General features: G+C 56.6%; 1 protein-coding gene across 1 annotated transcript; it reads left to right on the forward strand.

Moving 5' to 3' along the window:
• Nucleotides 1-1,061: 1,061 nt before the first annotated feature.
• On the forward strand, nucleotides 1,062-15,322 carry LOC135893004 (inositol-tetrakisphosphate 1-kinase-like). The gene is made up of 10 exons (XM_065420789.1): nucleotides 1,062-1,156; nucleotides 5,954-5,978; nucleotides 8,732-8,854; nucleotides 9,656-9,767; nucleotides 10,379-10,477; nucleotides 11,865-11,905; nucleotides 13,137-13,302; nucleotides 13,821-13,888; nucleotides 14,542-14,704; nucleotides 15,048-15,322. The coding sequence occupies exons 1-10, from the start codon at nucleotides 1,062-1,064 to the stop codon at nucleotides 15,320-15,322; spliced, it is 1,167 nt and encodes a 388-aa protein (XP_065276861.1).
• Nucleotides 15,323-19,448: the final 4,126 nt, after the last annotated feature.

A 19,448-nucleotide genomic window follows, 5' to 3' on the forward strand; every position in this document is an offset into this window, starting at 1 on the left:
TCAGGCATCACAGAATTGGGGGGCGGGGGGAGAGAGACCTGGGAGGGCAGGGAAAGTAATGAGATTGATTATAATTGTCCAACCTCTGTTTCCATCAGTAGATCCCAAAGCCCCTCCCGCTTTTAGAGGGGGAAACTGAGGCACAAAGCAGGAACATGCCTTGGCCAAGGTCACCCAACTAGCCACTAGCAGAACCAGGACTAGAACCTCAGGCAGGACGTTATCCCTGGAGACCCCGGCAAGCCAGACAGCGGGGTTGTGAACCAGTCTGATTCTGACATGGAGCAGCAGACAGCCATGGGAGGGGAGAGATTTTCACACATTCAGCCCCTGGGGAGGTGAGGTGGGCTGTGAGATTTTCCCCTGCACCAATCTAAGCAGCCTTTGATCTTCCTGCATCTAAATGCAGAAGAGATTGGCGCTCCCACGCATATCCTTTTGCTCCAATTTCCACCTGTGTGTGGAGGGGAATCAATCACTAGGCTTCTTCCCAGGCTGCTGGTGTAATACGATCTGAGCACCGGCCCGGCTGACGCACAGAAAGGGGGAGACCCCTATTTTCTGCAGGTACCAGGGATCAGGTGGTTGATGGCCCAAGTCTGAGGGATGCTTTCTGGGGGAGGTTCAGCAGAAATCTCTGCTTCAGCATTTGCAAGGCACTAAATTGGACGGGGTGTAACCAACCCGACGGCATCACAGGCCAGAGGTCTGGTGCTCCGCGTGCGTTTCGCGGCGTTTATCACGGCTGACAATCAGCCCCAGCCCAGGCTCAGGTAACAGGCTCCCGGCCGTGAGTTATTAAGCAACACGGATCGATATTTACGGCACATCAGCTGATCGGAGGAAGATAGAATTTGCCACCTTGCGTGCACCCTGCCCAGTTCCTGCTCGCAAAGGACTTTGCCACTCGGGGAGGGGCCGGCGCTTTCGGATCGAAGAGGGCAGAGGCCCGGAGGCAGCGGAGACAATATTTTCACATTTCACCCAGCGGGAGATTTCCACACCGAGAGGTGTGGGGCTTGGTTTATTTATTTTTTCAATAAAGAGACGGATGCAAAAAGATGCCAAGCTGGAGGAAAGGGAAACGCATCGGCTACTGCCTGAACGACAAGAAGAAAAAGAAACTGAATTTCCAGGGCTTTGAGGATCTCTGCAGGTAAGGGACAGAGTCTCTGGTGCTCAGCGCCTTGGGAGATCCTTGGGAACAGGGCAAAAAGAGGGGCGGGTAGCCCAGGGCGTGCACGAGGGACTGGTGAAAATTGCTGCACCAGCTACCGATCTGACTGGCTTTCTGCTTCTGAACCTCTCGCTCTGCATCTCAAGCTTTCCTCTAGCTGTGGGGTGAACTGACCGCCCCCATCACTGCGGGGTCTGAGCGCCACACCCTCTTTCATGTATTTATCCCTGGGAGGCAGGACTGTTATCCCCACTGTACCGCTGGGGAAACTGAGGCACAGAACGGCTAAGGCCCAGATCCTCAAAGGTACTGATATTCCTCCCTTCCAGTCCTACCCACACAGTCTCCATGCATTTGAGGATGTGGGCCAAGCAGGGGACTTGAAACCAAGTTTCCCACATCTGAGGTTAGTACCACAGCCGCTGCCTCCCCAAGCCATGCTAGTTACAGGGTCTGTACCCGCTCCATAGATTTTAACCTCACCCCCCGGTTGCATTTTGTCCCAAATGAGCCCCCAAGCAGCATACGCATGGCACCACCGAAATGCAGCCACCTCTGGAGGGGAGCACCGCACATGGCTGAGTGTAACAATCCCCGGACCTTTATAGGGGAACTAGCGCCCACATCCTCCTTGACCCCTAAGAGCTAAGCATTAATTACTGTATTAGCTGGGGGGAGAAGATTGGACATGTTGGCTGAGGGGCCAAGGGTAAATCTCTAGTCAATAACTACGCCCCACAGGGATCTGTAATAGCAACACAGAGCAGACGGAAGCTCAGTCGCTAAGATCACATACAATACTTGGTGCTTACGTAGCGCCTTTCATCCGAGGGTCTCTGAGCTGGGTCAGTATCGTTATCCCCATTTTACAGATGGGGAAACTGAGGCACGGAGCAGCAAGGGCCCCTTTGCCCCCCTAGAGGACACAGCGAGTCAGTAGCAGAGCTGGGGATAAGACCCAGGAATCTTGATTCTAGCCACTAGACCACAGTCCCCCTCCTAAACTGGAGAGAGAACCCAGGAGTCCTGACTACCAGCCTCTCTCTGCTCTTACCACTAGACTCCCCTCCCCTCCCAGAGCTGGGAATAGAACCCAGGAGTCCTGACTGCCAGCCCCCTGCTCTAACCCATAGATCACACTCCCTACTGGCAGCTGGGGAAAGAACCCAGGAGTCCTGGCCATTTGATAACACGCGCCTCATAAAACTGCACGACGCCTCCCAGCTCCCTGCTTTAATCCAGCCTGCCCTACATAGATCTCACTTCCCACGCAGAGCTGGGGAAAGAACCCAGGAGTCCTGGGATGGATTTAGGCTCCCAGCACCGGGGTGAATTTCACTCTGACTTTTCTTTGTGTTTTCACCTCCTGCCCCCATTCCAGCTGCCAGAATTAAATTAGCCCCAGGTCTGTTTTGCACAACAGAGGACACGGGCTCTGGGCCCAGAGGCTCTCACCTAACACCGCCTGGCTCCGCGGGGTTGAGCTGCTTCCTGTTGGTTCAGGCCAGCTCAGGGCTTGTGTTTTTGCAACATCAGACGGTCCTTTGCGGTACTGAGGCAGAAATCTGGAACTGGCCAGCGCATTCTGCTCCGAGTCCCAGCCACCCCTGCCATCTCAAGGCAAATTACCAAGGAAGTTAGTATCATCATCCTCATTTTGCAGCTGGGGGAAACTAAGGCACAGGAAGGGGCAGGAAGGGACTTGCCCCCAGTCACAGAGCCAGGCATACCCAGGGTTCCTGTCGCCCAGTCTAGTACTCCATCCACTAGGCCACGCTGCCTCTGGTTCCTATACCCTAAGAAGCAAAGGGACTTTCTGGCCAGCTGTGACAAATGTTTTGTGTGGGGGGGGCTCAAAGGGGCAGGCTGTGGTCTGGCCTCGGGACCCAACTAAGGCCTCCATTACCCTTCCTTCCCTAGTTAATCAGATTCCCCGGGGGAAGGGGCTGTTTTCCCAGCTACTGTGATGTATTAACAGACAGCTCAAAACAACACAACTCTCTCTGTCCATCCACCACGAGCTAGCATCCCCAGACTCCGAGCCCTGCCCCTGAGATCTAAAAACCTCAACCCCCACCCAGGAGGCTGCCCTTATATTCCCCCAGCAGGTCCCCTCCCACCTTATGCAACACCTTCCCCTCCACTCCTGGGCTCATTCCCTTCACCTGGGAGGCAGGCTACCTGGAGCCACGCCCTCTTAAAGAGCCAGGTTTCCCCCCCCCCCCCCCCCCCGACAGCCTTGGTTAGGGGAAACGAGCTGCCCTCAGCTGATGTCGGGGTGGGTGGGTCTGATCCAGAGCCGCTGGGATCCCTTTCCATGGACATCGGATCAGGACCATGGTTTGTAAAGCACTTCAGGAGCCTTATTCATTCTGTGACTTGCAGCAAAGTCTAGAGGCACCAAATGAGATTGTGCCGGGCGCTGCACAGACGCCAACCGAGAACAGGGCCCTGTCATGCCAGGTGCTGCCCAGACCCCGGCCGAGATCAGGGCCCCGTCGTGCCAGGTGCTGCCCAGACCCTGACTGAGATCAGGGCCCCGTCGTGCCAGGTGCTGCCCAGACCCCGGCCGAGATCAGGGCCCCGTCGTGCCAGGTGCTGCCTAGACCCCGGCCGAGATCAGGGCCCCGTCGCGCTGGGCGCTGCCCAGACCCCGGCCGAGATCAGGGCCCCGTCGTGCCAGGTGCTGCCTAGACCCCGGCCGAGATCAGGGCCCCGTCGCGCTGGGCGCTGCCCAGACCCCGGCCGAGATCAGGGCCCCGTCGCGCTGGGCGCTGCCCAGACCCCGACCGAGATCAGGGCCCCGTCGTGCCAGGTGCTGCCCAGACCCCGGCCGAGATCAGGGCCCCGTCGCGCTGGGCGCTGCCCAGACCCCGACCGAGATCAGGGTCCCGTCGCGCCGGGCGCTGCCCAGATCCCAGCCTAGATCAGAGTCCCATCACGCCGGGCACTGCCCAGCCACAAAGTGAGACATAATCCCCGCCCCAAAGCACTCACTATCTAAATAGGCAAAGGGAGGATTATCAACCCCATTTTACAGATGGGGAAACCGAGGCACGGAGCGACATGCGTGATCCCATGCTCACAGCATGAATCACAGGATCATTCACCCTAAGGGGCACCCCCCCTTGTGTGTATTGGTTAAAGCCTCTCAGGGTTGGCACACTAAAGGCCCACATAATAGATCTGTTTCAGAGTAGCAGCCGTGTTAGTCTGTATCCGCAAAAATAACAGGAGTACTTGTGGCACCTTAGAGACTAACAAATTTATTAGAGCATAAGCTTTCGTGGGCTACAACCCACTTCTTCGGATGCATAATAGATCTGCTTTCTCCCTCCCTTGCTCCTTATCTTATCTCTCCACTTCCCTTATCTCTGGCTTTCCCGCCTCTCCTTTCTTCCTCCCCTGTTCTCCCTCACTGTCTCAGCAGGTTCTCGGGCATCGACTTGTGACGTTTGCACAGAGAAGGAATGAAAGTCCTTCTTTATTATTTGTAGCAAGACACTGCCTAGATGCCACAGAAGACATCAGGGCACTGCCCAGACCCCGACTGAGATCAGGGCCCCCCCCCCCCCGTGCCGGGCGCTGCCCAGACTCCGACCGAGATCAGGGTCCCGATGCGCCAGGCGCTGCACAGACACATAGTACATGCAAACTTGCACTGAAATAACAAAATCAGTTGTAACTCACACCTTTTGTCAATTGCATGCAAGTCTGTTTGGCCATTGATGTCAGCATAGAAGTTTCCTAGTTTGATAGCCCAACCAACTCGAATGAGGACAGTTTTATTCCAAATTCCTTGCAGACGCCCACCAAAACCTTGCCCCAGAGCGTGTGGGCCTTGTCCTCATGGGAAAGGGTTACCTTAAATCGGCTTCCAAGCTTCTCCAAGGAAAGCAGCCCAAACCCCAGTGCGAAAGCCCCGGTTTCTGTTTAAGAGCCGCATAGGTTCGGTTTAGCTTCCACCTGTTCCGATTTAAGCTGACGTGAAAGAAGACGGGTTTAAACAAAAATAGGTCTCAACACAGGGGTTCGCGCCAGTTTAAAGTTACGCGGTTTTGCCAGTGTTCCCAGCCTTTGCAAAGTTGCTTCCGTTAGGAGGAGAAATTGATGCTACAAAGCAGGTGTGTTCTTTGGCGCAGTCCTGTTTATTCACAAGAAACGTACGCACAGTCCTGGTCTCGTGAGCACGGCAGCTTCCTTGCACCGAAATGCCCACGTCTGCCTCTCCAGCAGGTCCTGTGCGCAAGAAACAGCGTCCCTCTGCGGCCTCCATTGGCAGATATCCCACAGCCTGCAGCCCAGGGAAAACACCACACTGGGCGTGGCTTAGCTCTGACCTGCCATGCTTTGGGCGGTAAGCCCCCGGTGTCTGCAGCCTTCTTGAGCCCAGAGAACGGCTTCATTGCTCCTCCCATTGAACCTGAAGCAAGGAGCTCAGCCCAGCGAGGCCTGTGGTTGGCTTTGGATCAAAGGCATTAGGACCTTTCAGTACGACACCCCTTAGGATAAAAGAATGTCACATTCACCTCTAGATCTAAGTAGGCAAGGACAGGATTATTATCCCCGTTTCACAGGTGGGGAAACTGAGGCAGGGAGCGATTAGAAGTGATTGGCTCAAGTCTGCACAGGGAGTCTGTGGCAAAGGGAGGGGGGTTGATCCCGTGACCCCTAGACCCCAGTTCTGTAGGCTAACCACTGGGCCACACTGCCTCTCTCAGCAGGATGCTCTGGTGCAAACCCCTGACTCCGTTTTTCTTTATTTTGTTTGCCCAGGAAACGAGGCTATGAAGTCATAGAGGTGAGTCCGAGCCGTGGGTCGCCTGGGAGCAGAGGTGTGCGGGGTAGGGGGGGGGCAGGGGATGCTGGAGGAGCGGGTCTTATATGGGAAGCTGCCACCCCTGAGGTTTGCTACTGGGAACTTTTGGCCACGTGCCAGCAGGCTAAGCAGGGTCTGGCCTGGTTGACTGGGAGACTTTGGCACACCGTGATGTTATAGGGAGGGGCGTGGGTGACTCGCGGATGAGTCAGTGCTGTTCCCAGTGCCGGGGAGAGGGTGGTGCCACAGGGCAGGATGGGGCTGACCCAGGAGGGGGCACCACCCAGCCCCTCCCTGCCCCTCCCTGCCCCCAGCTCTGCTCTGGTCCTGCCCCCAGCCCTGGCTCCCAACCCAGCCTCAGCATGGCTCTGCTCCCGGCCCTGCGCCAGCCCCCAGCTTGGCCCCCTTAATCCCTGTCCGCATCCCTCCCCCCCCAAGCTACAGCCCCGCTCCTGGCCCTGGCTGCAGTGGGTGTGTGTGCAGATGGGGTAAGGGGGGGGCGTGACCCTCAAAAGTCTGGGAACCGCTGTGCTAGGGGTATGGATATCTATAGGGGAATTACTGTGGTCTTCATGCACCACGCTGGGACTCAGAGGGGAGTGCGCCCCCTACCGAGCTCTGCTCCCTACAGCGCCCCCTAGTGCCGCATTGGGGTCAGCACTGACCTCCCCACCCTGGGTCTTCTTGGCCCTGCTCAGAGCAACGCGGAGCTGGCTGGAGGACCGGGGATAAAAATCAAGCGGGGCGGGAGCATAGGTCAATGACCCAGCCGCCTGGATACCAGGGTGATGGGCACCCAAGATGGCGCGTGCCAGAACCCATCGCCTCCCTCTGCAGAGGGGCTGAGGGTTTAAGTGCCTGTCTTTGTTTGCCTGCGCTGGGATCGGCCCCGTCTGTCAATAAGAACTGGTTTAAACTGACAGCGGCTGGCAAAGTCCACAGAGATAAAGCTAGAGCCGTTTCTGGGTGGCACCGGCTGAGGATGACCAATATGGCGCGGAGCCAATAAGGCGTTAACCCAGGTGGGTGTGAAAGAGACTGATGCTTTGTTCGCTGGAGTGTGGTCATTCCCCTCTCTCCCTCGGGTGATGAATCATCACAGCGTTCAGATAGCGTGAAGGATCAGATCAATTTAGGATCCCCCACCCCCGCCCCGCCACTGAAGGCATCCACCTCTGGGGCAGGGCAAGGCAGCTGATTATAAAGAGATCACTTCCCCCCACTAAACTGCATCCACTTCTGGGGAGGGACGCACTGCTTGCTTTGCCCGCTATTTGCAGCGGCTCAGCAGGTACTAGAATGTCTGTGTTCACTGGAGACAACCGGGTTCCTAGCGGTGCCGTGGGTGGTGGGACCAAAGGCGTAAGGCACAGCGGGGTGGAAAGTCAAAGGCCGTTGTCGGAAGAGCGGGGCGGGAAGTTTTCAGTGGCAGTTTTCTCGCCAAAAAATGCTGAGTTGTCCAAACCGAAACGTCTCCTGGGGAAGGGGGCCTCAGGCCTGGAATTTCCCTCAAAACAAGAGTCAGCAAGAATGTCACTAGCGTGGCAAATAGGGGCTTGCACCTGGCATTCGCGGGCCTGAAGGCACCGCTGTCATTCTTCTGACCTGCATCACACACGCACTAATCCCCGTTTGAATTTCAGCAGATCTTTAAAAAAAAAAGCCCGTCCCAGCTTGATTTACAAATTGCCAGCGACCGAGAACCTTCCAGGACACCCAGCCAATCGTTCCAAAGATTCGCGACCCTCCCCGTTAAAAACGCTCGCTTTCGATCCCATCTGAATTCATCTAGCTTCACCTTCCAGCCGTCACAGGGGCTGCTCGGCCTGCTGGAGTCGGGGACAGGAAAGATTGAGAAATCCCCCACCCCCACCCCCGAGAAGAGCTAATAGCCTCAAGATCAGAATCCTCCACTAGGATGGGGAAGACCAAATTATGCACACGTGAATTTGCCTGAGCGTCAGTTAGCTCTTAAAGCTGAAATCTACCGAAGCAGGTTTGCTGATATATAATTGGATCGAACAGCTACCCCCTTGTTGTTGAGTCCAGGGACTGTTAGCTTACTTGTTTAACACTTTTCTTTTCAGATCAGCTTTTAACTTGAACAGCGTTTCTCAGATCAGGACACCTGCTTATTCGTAACCAACCAACCATTTATTAATCCTTTAGTACCTAACACATTCGTCACCCTTCCAAGGGTGCGCTTGTCTTCTGGGCAATTTGAGGAGCGGGGCTACTTCTCTTTGACTATGGTGGCCCACCAGGGACAAGGTTCGAATAGTAAAAGTGATGGCTTAAAGCAAGTCTTTTCGAGCTCTCGTAGGCCACTTTGCTTGGCCTTTATAAAGGAGTTAAAATCTAAAATAAGGCCCCTCGGTGTCTCACTGGAGAAGGTGGACTCCGCAAGATAACTGACAGCTGGTTATAATGAAAGAACAGAAGGGGGAAATACAACCTTTGGAATGAAATCTCACCACTTCTTATCCTAAGTGTCTTTTCCAGAGCAGGGGTGGACCCCTGGGTGTCTCCCAGCCCGGGTAAGCGTGGTGACCCCCTGGCGCGCTCTTCCTCTGGGTTTTTTTTTTGGCCAAACAGTTCCTAAGGTCTTGGATTCGTCCTGATAAGGGCTGGGAAATGTTGGGAGATCTTGAATATTCTCGTGGGACGGGTTCCCGGCCTAGCTCCGGCTCCCAGCAAAGAAGGGTTTTTAATCTCCGCTTCTCCTCCCGTCCCAGATTGACTTGGCCAAACCCCTCTGTGAGCAGGGCCCCTTTGACGTCATCATCCACAAACTCTCCGACCTGATCCTCGAGTCCGGCTACGACAGCCAGTCTCACCAGCTCATCCGCGACTTCCAGGTAAGGACTGGGGGCAGGTTAGTAGATTCCACTAGGATCGCCAAGGCCATCCCCACCTTCCCTGCAATAATTCCTGCTTGAACGGGAGCAGATCTTTAAAGAAAAGAAAAAAATCCCCTCTTGATTCAGCAAATGGCCAGCCGGGGAGAATCCACCACAACCACTGGTAAGTTCTTCCAATGGCTAATTACCCTGTTAAAAATGGACGGCTTATTTCCAGTTTGAATTTTTCCAGCTTCAACTTCCAGCCATTGGATTTTGTTAGATCTTCCTCTGCTAGACTGGAAAGCCCGTGATCAAATTTCTGTTCCCCACGTAGGTCCTTATAGAGTGGGATCAAGCCATCTTCTCTTTGCTAAGCGAAATAGATGGAGCTCTTTGAGACTCTCCCTATAAGACAGTCCTTATTCCCCCAGCTCTTCTCTGACCCTTCTCCAATTTATCAACGGCCTTTTTGAATTGTGGACACCAGGACTGGACACAGGGTTCCAGCAGCAGTGCCAAATATGGAGGGGAACTAACCTCTTGACAGATACTCGCGTGTCCCCTGCTTAGGTGCACGTGGTGTCTTTGTCTCCCACTAGTGGTAGCTCTGGTTATAGTGCTCCTTAGTACAGGAAGTGACTTTTGGATTCCACTACCCAGAATGCGTAACGAAGCACTCGGATGCATCTGAGTCTAGACAGCACCTCAGGTGCATCGTTTGCAGCGAGGTGATCAACACAAACCCACTAATTGGCTTTGCGGCTTTAAACCTCCCCCGCCCCCAGGACTAATTACACAAGTGCTTTGGTTCTTCAGACCTATGTGGAAACCTATTCCAGCATCATCCTCCTTGACCCATTTCCAGCTGTAAGGCTGCTCCTGGACCGCTTCGAATCCTGTCGCCTCCTCCAGGAACTTCAGGATCAAGGTGTGCGATTCTGGGGTGTCCTGGTAAAGCCTGGGTGGCCAGTATCCAGTTGCGATCTTCCCCCAGAACTGACTGAAGCAGTCCCCTCATTTGAATCCCACACCAGAGGGGGACGCTGTCGGACCAGAGAGGAAGGCTGGCCCGGTGATCAAAGCATTAGCGTAGGCCTTCAGAATCCAGCATTCTCTGCTCTGAACCGTATTCCCTGCAGGGCAAGGTTAGAGAGGAGGTGGCCAGTGTGAATGCGGTGACTCACGGCCCGCTAATGGGGGCTGGGCCCCATAGAGTTCCTGCTACAGGCGTGGCTAAGAGCTTGGCTTTTGGCTCAGGCAGCAGCCATGTGTGGGAGTTAGGGGTTCAATCCCAACATGGGGGGGAGAGAGACCCAGTTCTGTGAACAGCTAAGAAAGCAAGGAAGGCAGGAGCTGAGTGGGGTGGGGCATGTGTCTGGGTCTGTGTGTGTTGGGGGCCGGGCGTGGGGGCAGAGGCAGCGCCGTGCCCATGGGCGAGGGATGGGTGGTGGAGCCTCACAGCGGGGCGGGGAGGGGGGACAGCTCACACCTATGCAAACCACCTGCTCCCCCCTTATTTCTGCCCACCCCGCTCTGCAGACAGCTGCATCTTCTCCCCGCCCTACGTGGAGCTGAACAGCGGGACCGGGAGCGAGGCGGCGGCGCGGATCCGGGAGCAGGGCCTCACCTTCCCCTTAAGTGAGTGAGCCCAGCACCTCCTTAATCCGTGGGGCCTTTATACCTGGGGGGGGGGAGGAGAACCAGCCTCATGGCGATAGGTGCTGATGATGAACCAGAGCACCTGAAGCCAATCAAAATACCTCCCCTCCCCCCACCTGCCCTGACACCTGTGCATCCCGCCATGCTGGTCTTGCAATCCCACCAGTGCAATGAGTTTCCAGGCCTCGGTGCTCCCCGGCTCGCCCTGCAATGCTGAGCCGTGGGCAAAGCGTGGGCTGCAGTGGGGGGGGATAACAGCCTGCTGCTGCTGCTGGCCTGTGGAGTTGCTCCTTTGGCGCAAGTAGTAGCGGCTCGTGCTCAAGGGGGACCCGGGTTCGAATCCTGCTGGGCGCCTGGGTGGGGCTGGTTCTTACATTCCCACCGAAGGGAACGCTGGCCAAATAAACTGCCGACTCGGGGCCTTATTGACTGTGGGGCAAAGGGGGCTACAGGGCAGGTGCACTGGCACAGCAGGATTCTGAGCCAGAGCGGAGATGGGGCAGGGCTGGAGGGGGCATGGGCAGGGCACAGCCCCCTGGGGGAGGAGGTGGGAGCTGCTGCAGCCCCCCAGCCTCTGATTGGGGGACGTGCTGGGGGGGGCCTGGCTTTGGTCACACCCCCAACAGCTCGGAGGGGAGGGATTTGGGGTAGAAAGTTCCAGGTCCAGGAGCCCCATTGGCTAGGGTTACCATACGTCCTCTTTTTCCCGGACATGTCCGGCTTTTCGGCACTCAAACCCCCGTCCGGGGGGAATTGCCAAAAAGCCGAACATGTCCGGGAAAATGGCGGCTCTGCTCCTCCCCTGACTCTTCGGCTCTGTTTAAGAGCCGAGCTGCCCGAGCGCTATGGGCTTCAGGCAGCCCCCATGCCTCCGGACCCTGCGCCGCCGGAGCCCGGGAGGGGAAGTGCCCGGCCGGGGGCGCAGGATCCGGAGGCAAGGGGGCTGCCCGAAGCCCAAGCGCTACCGGCTTCACGGTTTGCCGGGCAGCCTCCAGACCCTGCGCCGCCGGCCGGGCACTTCCCCTCCCGGGCTCCAGCTGCGCTGGGCAAGCGCCGGCCGGGGGCGCAGGGTCTGGGGGCTGCCCGGCAAACCGTGAAGCCGGTAGCGCTCGGGCAGCCCTTTCCCCGTGGCTGGGAGTGGGAGGGAGGAGGGGGCGGAGATAGGGCGGGGAAGGGGCGGAGTTGGGGCGGGGCTGGGGGTGGGGAAATGGGCGGGGCCAGGGCCCGTGGAGGGTCCTCTTTTTTATTTCATAGATATGGTAACCCTATCATTGTCTCTTGTTGGATGAGTCAGAGTCCAGGGTGGAACAAGGGGGTGGGGCTAAGTCATCTCACTCTCCACCGACTCCTCCTCTTCCTCCTTCAGTTTGCAAAACCCGGGTGGCTCACGGACCCAGCTCCCACGAGGTCAGTAGCATCATGTCCCAGAACCTGCTCGTAACGGGTCGGCCACAGCTCCTCCTCCAGCGGCTAGCCCTTGTGGAGGATAACAGCCTACTACCGTGGCTCGCTAACTGAATTATTCTTTTAGCTCAAGCCACGGAGGCCTGGGTGGCTGCGTGAGAGGTTGTGGGTTCAAATCCCTCTGCTGACCCATTGGGGGGGGGGTATAAAAGCACTAGGAGACTTTGGGGTGGGTGGGTCAGAAAGGAGGGGCAAGTGCCCTCTCAACACACCAAGAGGCAATGCCAGAGATCAGGGTGGGTCAGCAGTGGGGCCACTGGGAAGTTTTTGCATTTAAATAGTTTTTGATGGAAAAATCAGATTTTCGACTACACAGAAAGCGTCTGCTGCCCACCGGCAAAATCCGACTTTTCCTCAGAAAAAAAAGAACACAGAAACCCCCCCACCCCAAATTTGGCCAAACACCCAAAATTTCTATTTGGAAATGTTGCTGGGGTACTTTGTGGGAGTTGTAGTCTGGGACCTTTATTTCTTCATGCTCTAGGCACTGAATTCAATCTCCCATGATGCACCAAGGTATTCTCCTCTTCCTCAGCCCCCACAGTGCATCATGGGAGCTGTAGTTCAGCTGCTTTATGCCTCCGCTCTGTCCTACAGACTAGCTGCCCAGGCGGACTGCATCTCCCATGATGCACCGCTGTGGCTCAGGAGGGGAAAGCTTGGTTCATCATGGGAGATGTAGTCCAGCTAGGAAGCCCCACCTATTGAGGTATAAGGCACCTGAACTACAATTCCCATGAGGCACCAGGACTGTATTTCTGAGCCCTTCCCTCCCTGCCACCCATTCTCTGACCCTCCTAGTCTTCGTTATGCAGCCACCGAGGTGTGTCTGGACGAGACCATGCCTCCCAGCATGCTGTGGGGCCGGGCAGTGGCTCAGTATAGGGCATTGCATGGAACTCCCCACATGCAACGAGTAGGCCCAACAGAGAGCATTGCATGCTGGGAGCTGCGCCCCACTCACAGGCCACACCTCTGGCTCCAGCTGCAATTGGCTGCTGGCAAGTTGCCATGGCAACCAGGGCTAGCGGGATGCCAGCAGGGGGTGGGGCTAAGGAAGCCCCTCCCCTTTCCCCATCCCTCGAGAGAGGGCCCCTATAGACCCGTCCCCACCCTATGGAGGCCCCTCCGTCCATTACCCTGCTCTTCTCCGCTCTCCCCGCCCCCCCCATAGATGGCGCTGATCTTCAACGAGGAGGGGCTGGGGGAGGTGAGCGCCCCCTGCTTGCTACAGAGCTTCGTCAACCACGACGCCGTCCTCTTCAAGGTCTTCGTGGTAGGCTCCTCCCACTTTGTGGTGCGCCGGCCATCCCTGAAGAACTTCCCGCGGGGGGAATCAGGTGTGTGTGTGGATGGGGGAGAGGTGGCACCTGGGCCATCTCCTCCTGTGGGGGCTGGAACTGAGACTCTGTGGTCCCTCCAGCCCTCGGTCTCCCTGCTGAGGCTGCCCGGGGCGGGCCGGGGGAGCAGTTAGCGCCAGTCCTTGGAGGGCGGTTCGGTGCCACGGATTCCTGCCCTACTGGAGAAACAGGGCGGAGGCCCAGCAAGCTCATTGCACGGATGACCATCAGGTTTGCTCTGTACTGAGTTGGAGTCAAGCCGGGCAACCTGGGGTGAAAAAGCGTTCACGTGCCCTCGTCCCTCATAGAAAGGGCCAGATCCCCAGCCGGGGTCAACCATCCATTGCCCCACTGGGGTCAATGGGGGCCAGATCCCCAGCGGGGGCAGACTGCATGGCTCTGAGCTGGTGACCACTGAGCCCAGAGTCTCTCTGGAGCCCCGTGCCGGAGAATCTCCCGGGCGCACGCTGCCTGAGCCCAGGTGAGCTGGGCTTGTGACCTCGCTCTGTTCCTTACAGCCAGGAAAAGCATCTTCTTCAACAGCCACAGCGTCTCCAAGCCGGAGTCCTGCTCCCGCCTGACCGAGGTGAGCACGGGCACGGGGAGGCCGCAGGATGGGGCGCGGTGCCAGAGTCAGAGAGGAGCGGCTCTGAGCGGAGGGGGCGCTGTGCTTCAGGGAGTGGGGGGAGGGGCTCACTGGGGGGGCGCTGTCCCCCATGCCCTAGTGTGGCGCTAGGGGGCGCTGTTCCTCAGGGAGTGGGGTGAGGGGCTCACTGGGAGGCGCTGTCCCCCATGCCCTAGTGTGGCGCTAGGGGGCGCTGTCCCTCAGGGAGTGGGGGGAGGGGCTCACTAGGGGGCACTGTCCCCCATGCCCCAGTGTGGCGCTAGGGGGCACTGTGCCTCAGGGAGTGGGGGGAGGGGCTCACTGGGGGGGCGCTGTCCCCCATGCCCCAGAGCGGCGCTAGGAGGCGCTGTCCCTCAGGGAGTGGGGGGAGGGGCTCTCTAGGGGGCGCTGTCCCCCATGCCCCAGTGTGGCGCTAGGGGGCGCTGTGCTGCAGGGCGCTCAATAGAGGCTGCTTTCCCCCCCCCCCCCCCGAGTTCTGTCCTAGCGGAGGGGGTTTGTCCATCTCCCAGAGCTATTAGCCTTACTCCCTCGGCTTCATTCCCGGAGACACCCCGCCGGGCGTCCCTCCCAGCGACCCCCCCCCAAGCCCATGGTGCTCTCTGCTCTTTTGCCAGCTGGATGAGGCTACGCTGGAGCCCCCCCCGCCCTCCGACGGCGTCGTCTGCCGAGCCGTGCGGGGCCTGCGCTCCGCCCTGGGGCTCTCTCTGTTTGGGGTGGATCTGATTGTGGAGAAACAGACGGGGCGGTGTGTGGCCATAGACGTCAACGCCTTCCCAGGTGAGAGCCTGGCGGGGGGAACGGGGGCTCAGCAGGGGGCGCTTTTCCCCTCACAGTCAGTGCTGGCCCCTATGCCCTGGTGTAGCACTAGGGGGCGCTGCGCTGCAGGGAGCAGAAACGGGCAGGGCGCGGCTGCTCTTGCTGCCGAGATCTCTTACTCAGCATTGAAGTGCAGCCACCTCTAGGTTGGGGCGGGGCAGCTGTTTATACAGGGATCCCTCACCCAGCACCAAGATGCAGCCACCTCTGGGGCGGGGCGGGGCAGCTGTTTAACATGCAGTGTTTGTAAGGGGCTCTGGGATGCCCTGGTACAGCCTGGATGACTCTTCGGTGGCCTCCGCAGGTTACGAAGGTGTCCCGGAGTTCTTCTCCGCCCTCCTGAACCACATTGAGACGCTGTTGGAGAGCCATGAGCAGGCGGCACGGGCCAGGGTGCTTGTGGCTGAGTATTCCCTGCACCAGCGGGCGCCACCCATGCACACGGCCCAGGAGAGCACCCACGACACCGACCCGAGAGCCCCTTGGCTGGCCAATTCCCTCGAGACGCCCAAGTCGGCACCAGCCGAGAGCAGCTTCTTCACCTTCGCCGTCCTGCCAGCCATGCTCTCCCAGCACTGACGGGGGTGCTGCACTCGGCTGGCCTCTCCGAGGGAGCAGGGAAGCGCTGGGTGTCCAAAGAGAGCAGAAGCGACGTTGTACCTATCCCAGCGGGGAAAATTCCCAAACAGCCAGCAGCTGGAGCCTTCCCCTGGCTCGCCCTGGGAGATCAGAGCACTGGGCCTTATACTGTGGCATCCTCATCTCTTGCAGTATGGACCAGCCCATCAGTCCATATAGTGCAGAACTGCACCTCCCTGCTTGGACCAGACCAGACCACCAGTCCATACAGTCCAGTATTGCACCTCCCTTTCTGTATGGACCAGCTCAGATCACCGGTCCCTATAAGTGCAGCAGTGAACCTCCCTGCTTGGGCCAGATCAGATCAGAGGTCCATATAGTCCAGTATTGCACCTCCCTTCCTGCATGGACCAGCTCAGCTCACTGGTCCATATAGTCCAGTACTGCACCTCCCTGCTTGGATCAGCGCAGTGTTCCATATAGTGCAGTCTCTTACCTCCCTGTCTGGATCAAACCAGAGCCCTAGGCCCAATCCAGCTCAGGTCACCGGTCCGTATAGTGCAGTACTGCACCTCCCTGCTTGGACCCGACCAGACCAGACACTACGGGTCTGTATAGCCCAGGCTCTTCGCCTCCAGCACTCAGTAAACCATACCCTCATAATGCACCGCATCACAGATAAGGACTGACTCCCCCTGGACTGTTCCAAATCCACCAGCAAGGGGGCTGCATGTTCCAAAAACTCAAAGGGGTGGCCGAGCCACTCCTGCCTCCCGGGGGGTGATGGCAGAAATGCAGACAACATGGGAGCTGTGGAGAATAAATCGCACTCACGTCCCAGCCAAAGGACTTGTGGTGCTAGGTTGTACTGCATGCTGGGGCCTAGGGGTGGGTGTGTGTGTGGGGGGGAAGATTGAGTCCCCGCTTATTAGATTCTCCTTCCTTGAAAGGAGTCTCAGCACTGAATTAAGGCAGGGGACTGGCTGCCTCCGTTTTCCAACCCCCCGTGGGTTTCCTGGCCTGTCCCTTTGCCACGGGATGCTCTCAGCCTCCGCAACCCACAGAGCGGGATCTGAAAGGGCAAACACCGCGTGTGGAAAGTTTCATTGCAGACTCTGAAGGGGGAGGGGAGACAGAGGGCAGGAGGAAGGCTGTCCGGTGAAGTAGCAAGACACAGGGCTTTTAAAAAAATAATACTAAGATTTATTTAAAAAAAACAACAGAGCTTCCATATCAGCCAGAGGTCCCTCCCAGATACCTTTCTTCCTGCAGCTCTGACTCCCAGCCAGAAGCCAGGGAGTTTTATAGAGGGATTCCCTACCCAGAATCCTTTGCAGGGAAGACAGCCCCGCCCTAGTCTCTCTGGGCGATTGACAGCCCATCTGGCCACTCAACTCTCTTTTCCTCATTCCTGACTCTCCAGGTCTTCCCCTCCATCGCAAAGCACCTTGCTCTGAATTAGCTTGATCCACTTTGGAAGTGGATTAAACTAAACTGGAACAAGGTATTCTTACTCTGGATGAAGAGTGTGGATGGAAATAATCGGGAATAGTCAATCCACTTTAAATTCACACCATCTCTGCATCTGGAATAACTTTCACGTGTAGCCCAGCAACCGAGTGCCACCGTATCAGAGAAGATCGGTCGAGGTCTATCTGTTGTGTATCCAGCCAGGGGAGACATAAAGATCTCTGGGTGTGATTCCCATGCCTCAGCAGTTCTGTGCCCAGCGGAGAACCTCGCCTTGTCTTGAAACTAGTGGTGGGTAAAAAAATTTCAACCAAAAACGTATTTCCGGCGAAAAATGCAGCTTCAGTAACTCCAGAACATTTTTTTGCCAAGCTGTTTTGGTTGGGAAAAAACCCTAAAAAGAAATGTAAAAAAGCTGAAAAAAATTTGAAATGTGTCATTTTGACACAAAACCTCTCAGTTTTTTAGTCAGAACAATTTTTTTCCTCTCAGCCTTGTTTTGAACATAAAAGGAACGGAAATCCAAAACATTAAAAAAAGTTCCAAATTGAAACGTTTCCTTCATCCCGAAATGACATTTTTCAGCTTTTGAATTTGCCCAAAGTTTTGAAAAAAATTGTTTGTTTTTAACCCAAAATGATTTTTTTTTACCATTGATTTGGAATTGTCGGCAAACTGAAAAATCGGTTATTCACTCCGATCTCTTTGGGACGGGCTGCATCAGTGGCGGATCCCAGGGACCCCTTCGAAATTTGAAGTCCCTTGTCTCCGCCCCCACTGAAATATACATGTGCTTGTAAGTTTCCAGGCTCCTCACTGCCCCAGTAAATCTTGATGGCTACATTTTGATATGATAACGTATGGGAATAAAAGCAGAGATTATTATTTTGAGGGGGTAGTAAATGTCTATCCTTGTCTGGTGGGTCTCAGTAGTGGAAAGGGGGAGCTATGAAAAATAGCCAGGATGGAGGAGTATGGAGGAGAGGGCTGTGCAGGTGAGGAGAAATCATGCAAATTTCACCTCTAATTTCTCTCATTTGCATGCATAAATTATGTAAATTAGACATCATTTTAGGCTCCACCTCCTTCCTGGTGTGCTGTTGGTTACTTTGCCATACCATAGCCAGCTGGAGGAAGTGGTGAAGCCAGAGATTCCAGTGTACAGCGTGCATTAGGTCACTTGCTCAATCAGTTAATTAAGCAGCTCCGTGGGGCTCTGATTTTCTTAATGTCCCCCTGGGATACTTTTAATTATTATTTATATCATGGTAACGAGGTGCCAACCAAGATCAGGGCCTTATTGTGCCAGGCGCTGCCCAGACCCCGACCGAGATCAGGGTCCCGTCGCGCCGGGCGCTGCACAGACCCCGATGGAGATCAGGGCCCCGTCGTGCCGGGTGCTGCCCAGAATGTGACCGAGATCAGGGCCGCTGTTGTCCTGGGTACTTCAGAGGCACAGTAAGAAACAAGCCCTTGTCCCAAAGAACTCACAATCCTTATAGACAAAGGCAGGATCATTATGCCCATTTTACAGATGCAGACACCAAGGCCCCGCGGGCTGCCAGGACTTGTCCAAGGTCACACAAGAAGCCTGTGGCCAAAGCAGAGCTTAGGTATCCCCATCACACAGTATCTGCGTAACTCCCCATCCTCAATGTACTTATCCTGCCAACTTCCTGCTGAGGCCGGGGAAGGTTTGTATCTCCACTGTACTGCTGGGGAACCCGAGGCAGGGGGCAGCCTGGCATACGGGAGTTTGTGGGGAGAGCAGGGTCGTGAACCCACATCTCCAGCGGCTGTTTTAACCCTCGTTCTGCCACTGTCCCGCCTTGAAACTTTACGTGCCGCTCCCTCCCATTCGCATGATCGAAGCAGGCGCCTGTGAAAGCCCCGGCATTGAAATTGACACGACACGAAGGAGGGCTGGCGGGTTGTAGGCTGGTTTTCACTGTGCTTTATTGTTCCACAGAGCTGGCTACACAAGGACAGGGATTTAAAAAAAACCAAACAAACCCCCCCAAACCCCAACACCTGATAGACCAGGCCACCAAGTAGCTACATAGCTTCAGCAAGAGACGCGCTCGCAGCCTATGGGGAAGATGCCGGGGGAAGGGAGTCCTCTGGCTTGAACGGGGGGTGGGAGGGGAGAGAGAAATCAGCAAAAAACCCCAAGTGAAAAGCCCGAGAGACCAGGATTGGGAGGATGGGGGCCGCCGGAGGGGCCAGGTCCGAGGGATCTCGCTAGGGAATGTAACCACTGCTTTGTGTTACCCCTGCACTGGGGGCTGTGTGTGTGTGTGTGTGTGTACACACACACGACTGCAGCCTGCCAAGCTCCCGCGGCAAAGGCCTGTACTTACGGGGCGGCAGGAGGTGGGTTCCTGCCGCGTGGGCTCTACTCTGCGGGGGCCAGAGCAGACCCTTACAGACAATTCTGGGGTCGAACACGTCCTGTCTCCTCTCTGACGCCCCAAGAAGTCTCCAGGCTCTAAAGGCCGGACGGCTGGGGGGACGTTTGGGTCAGCCCAGCCTTCGTGCGTGCCAAGAGACAGTGATGAGCTGTGTGTGAGTGACCTCTGGGGCTGCAGGCCTTCCCTCGGTCACATCCCGGGCCAGGAGAGGCTGGGTTCCTGTCTATAGCCCAGCAGGGATCACA

Source organism: Emys orbicularis, chromosome 21 (assembly GCF_028017835.1).
Source record: "Emys orbicularis isolate rEmyOrb1 chromosome 21, rEmyOrb1.hap1, whole genome shotgun sequence".
NCBI classification, from domain to species: domain Eukaryota; kingdom Metazoa; phylum Chordata; order Testudines; family Emydidae; genus Emys; species Emys orbicularis.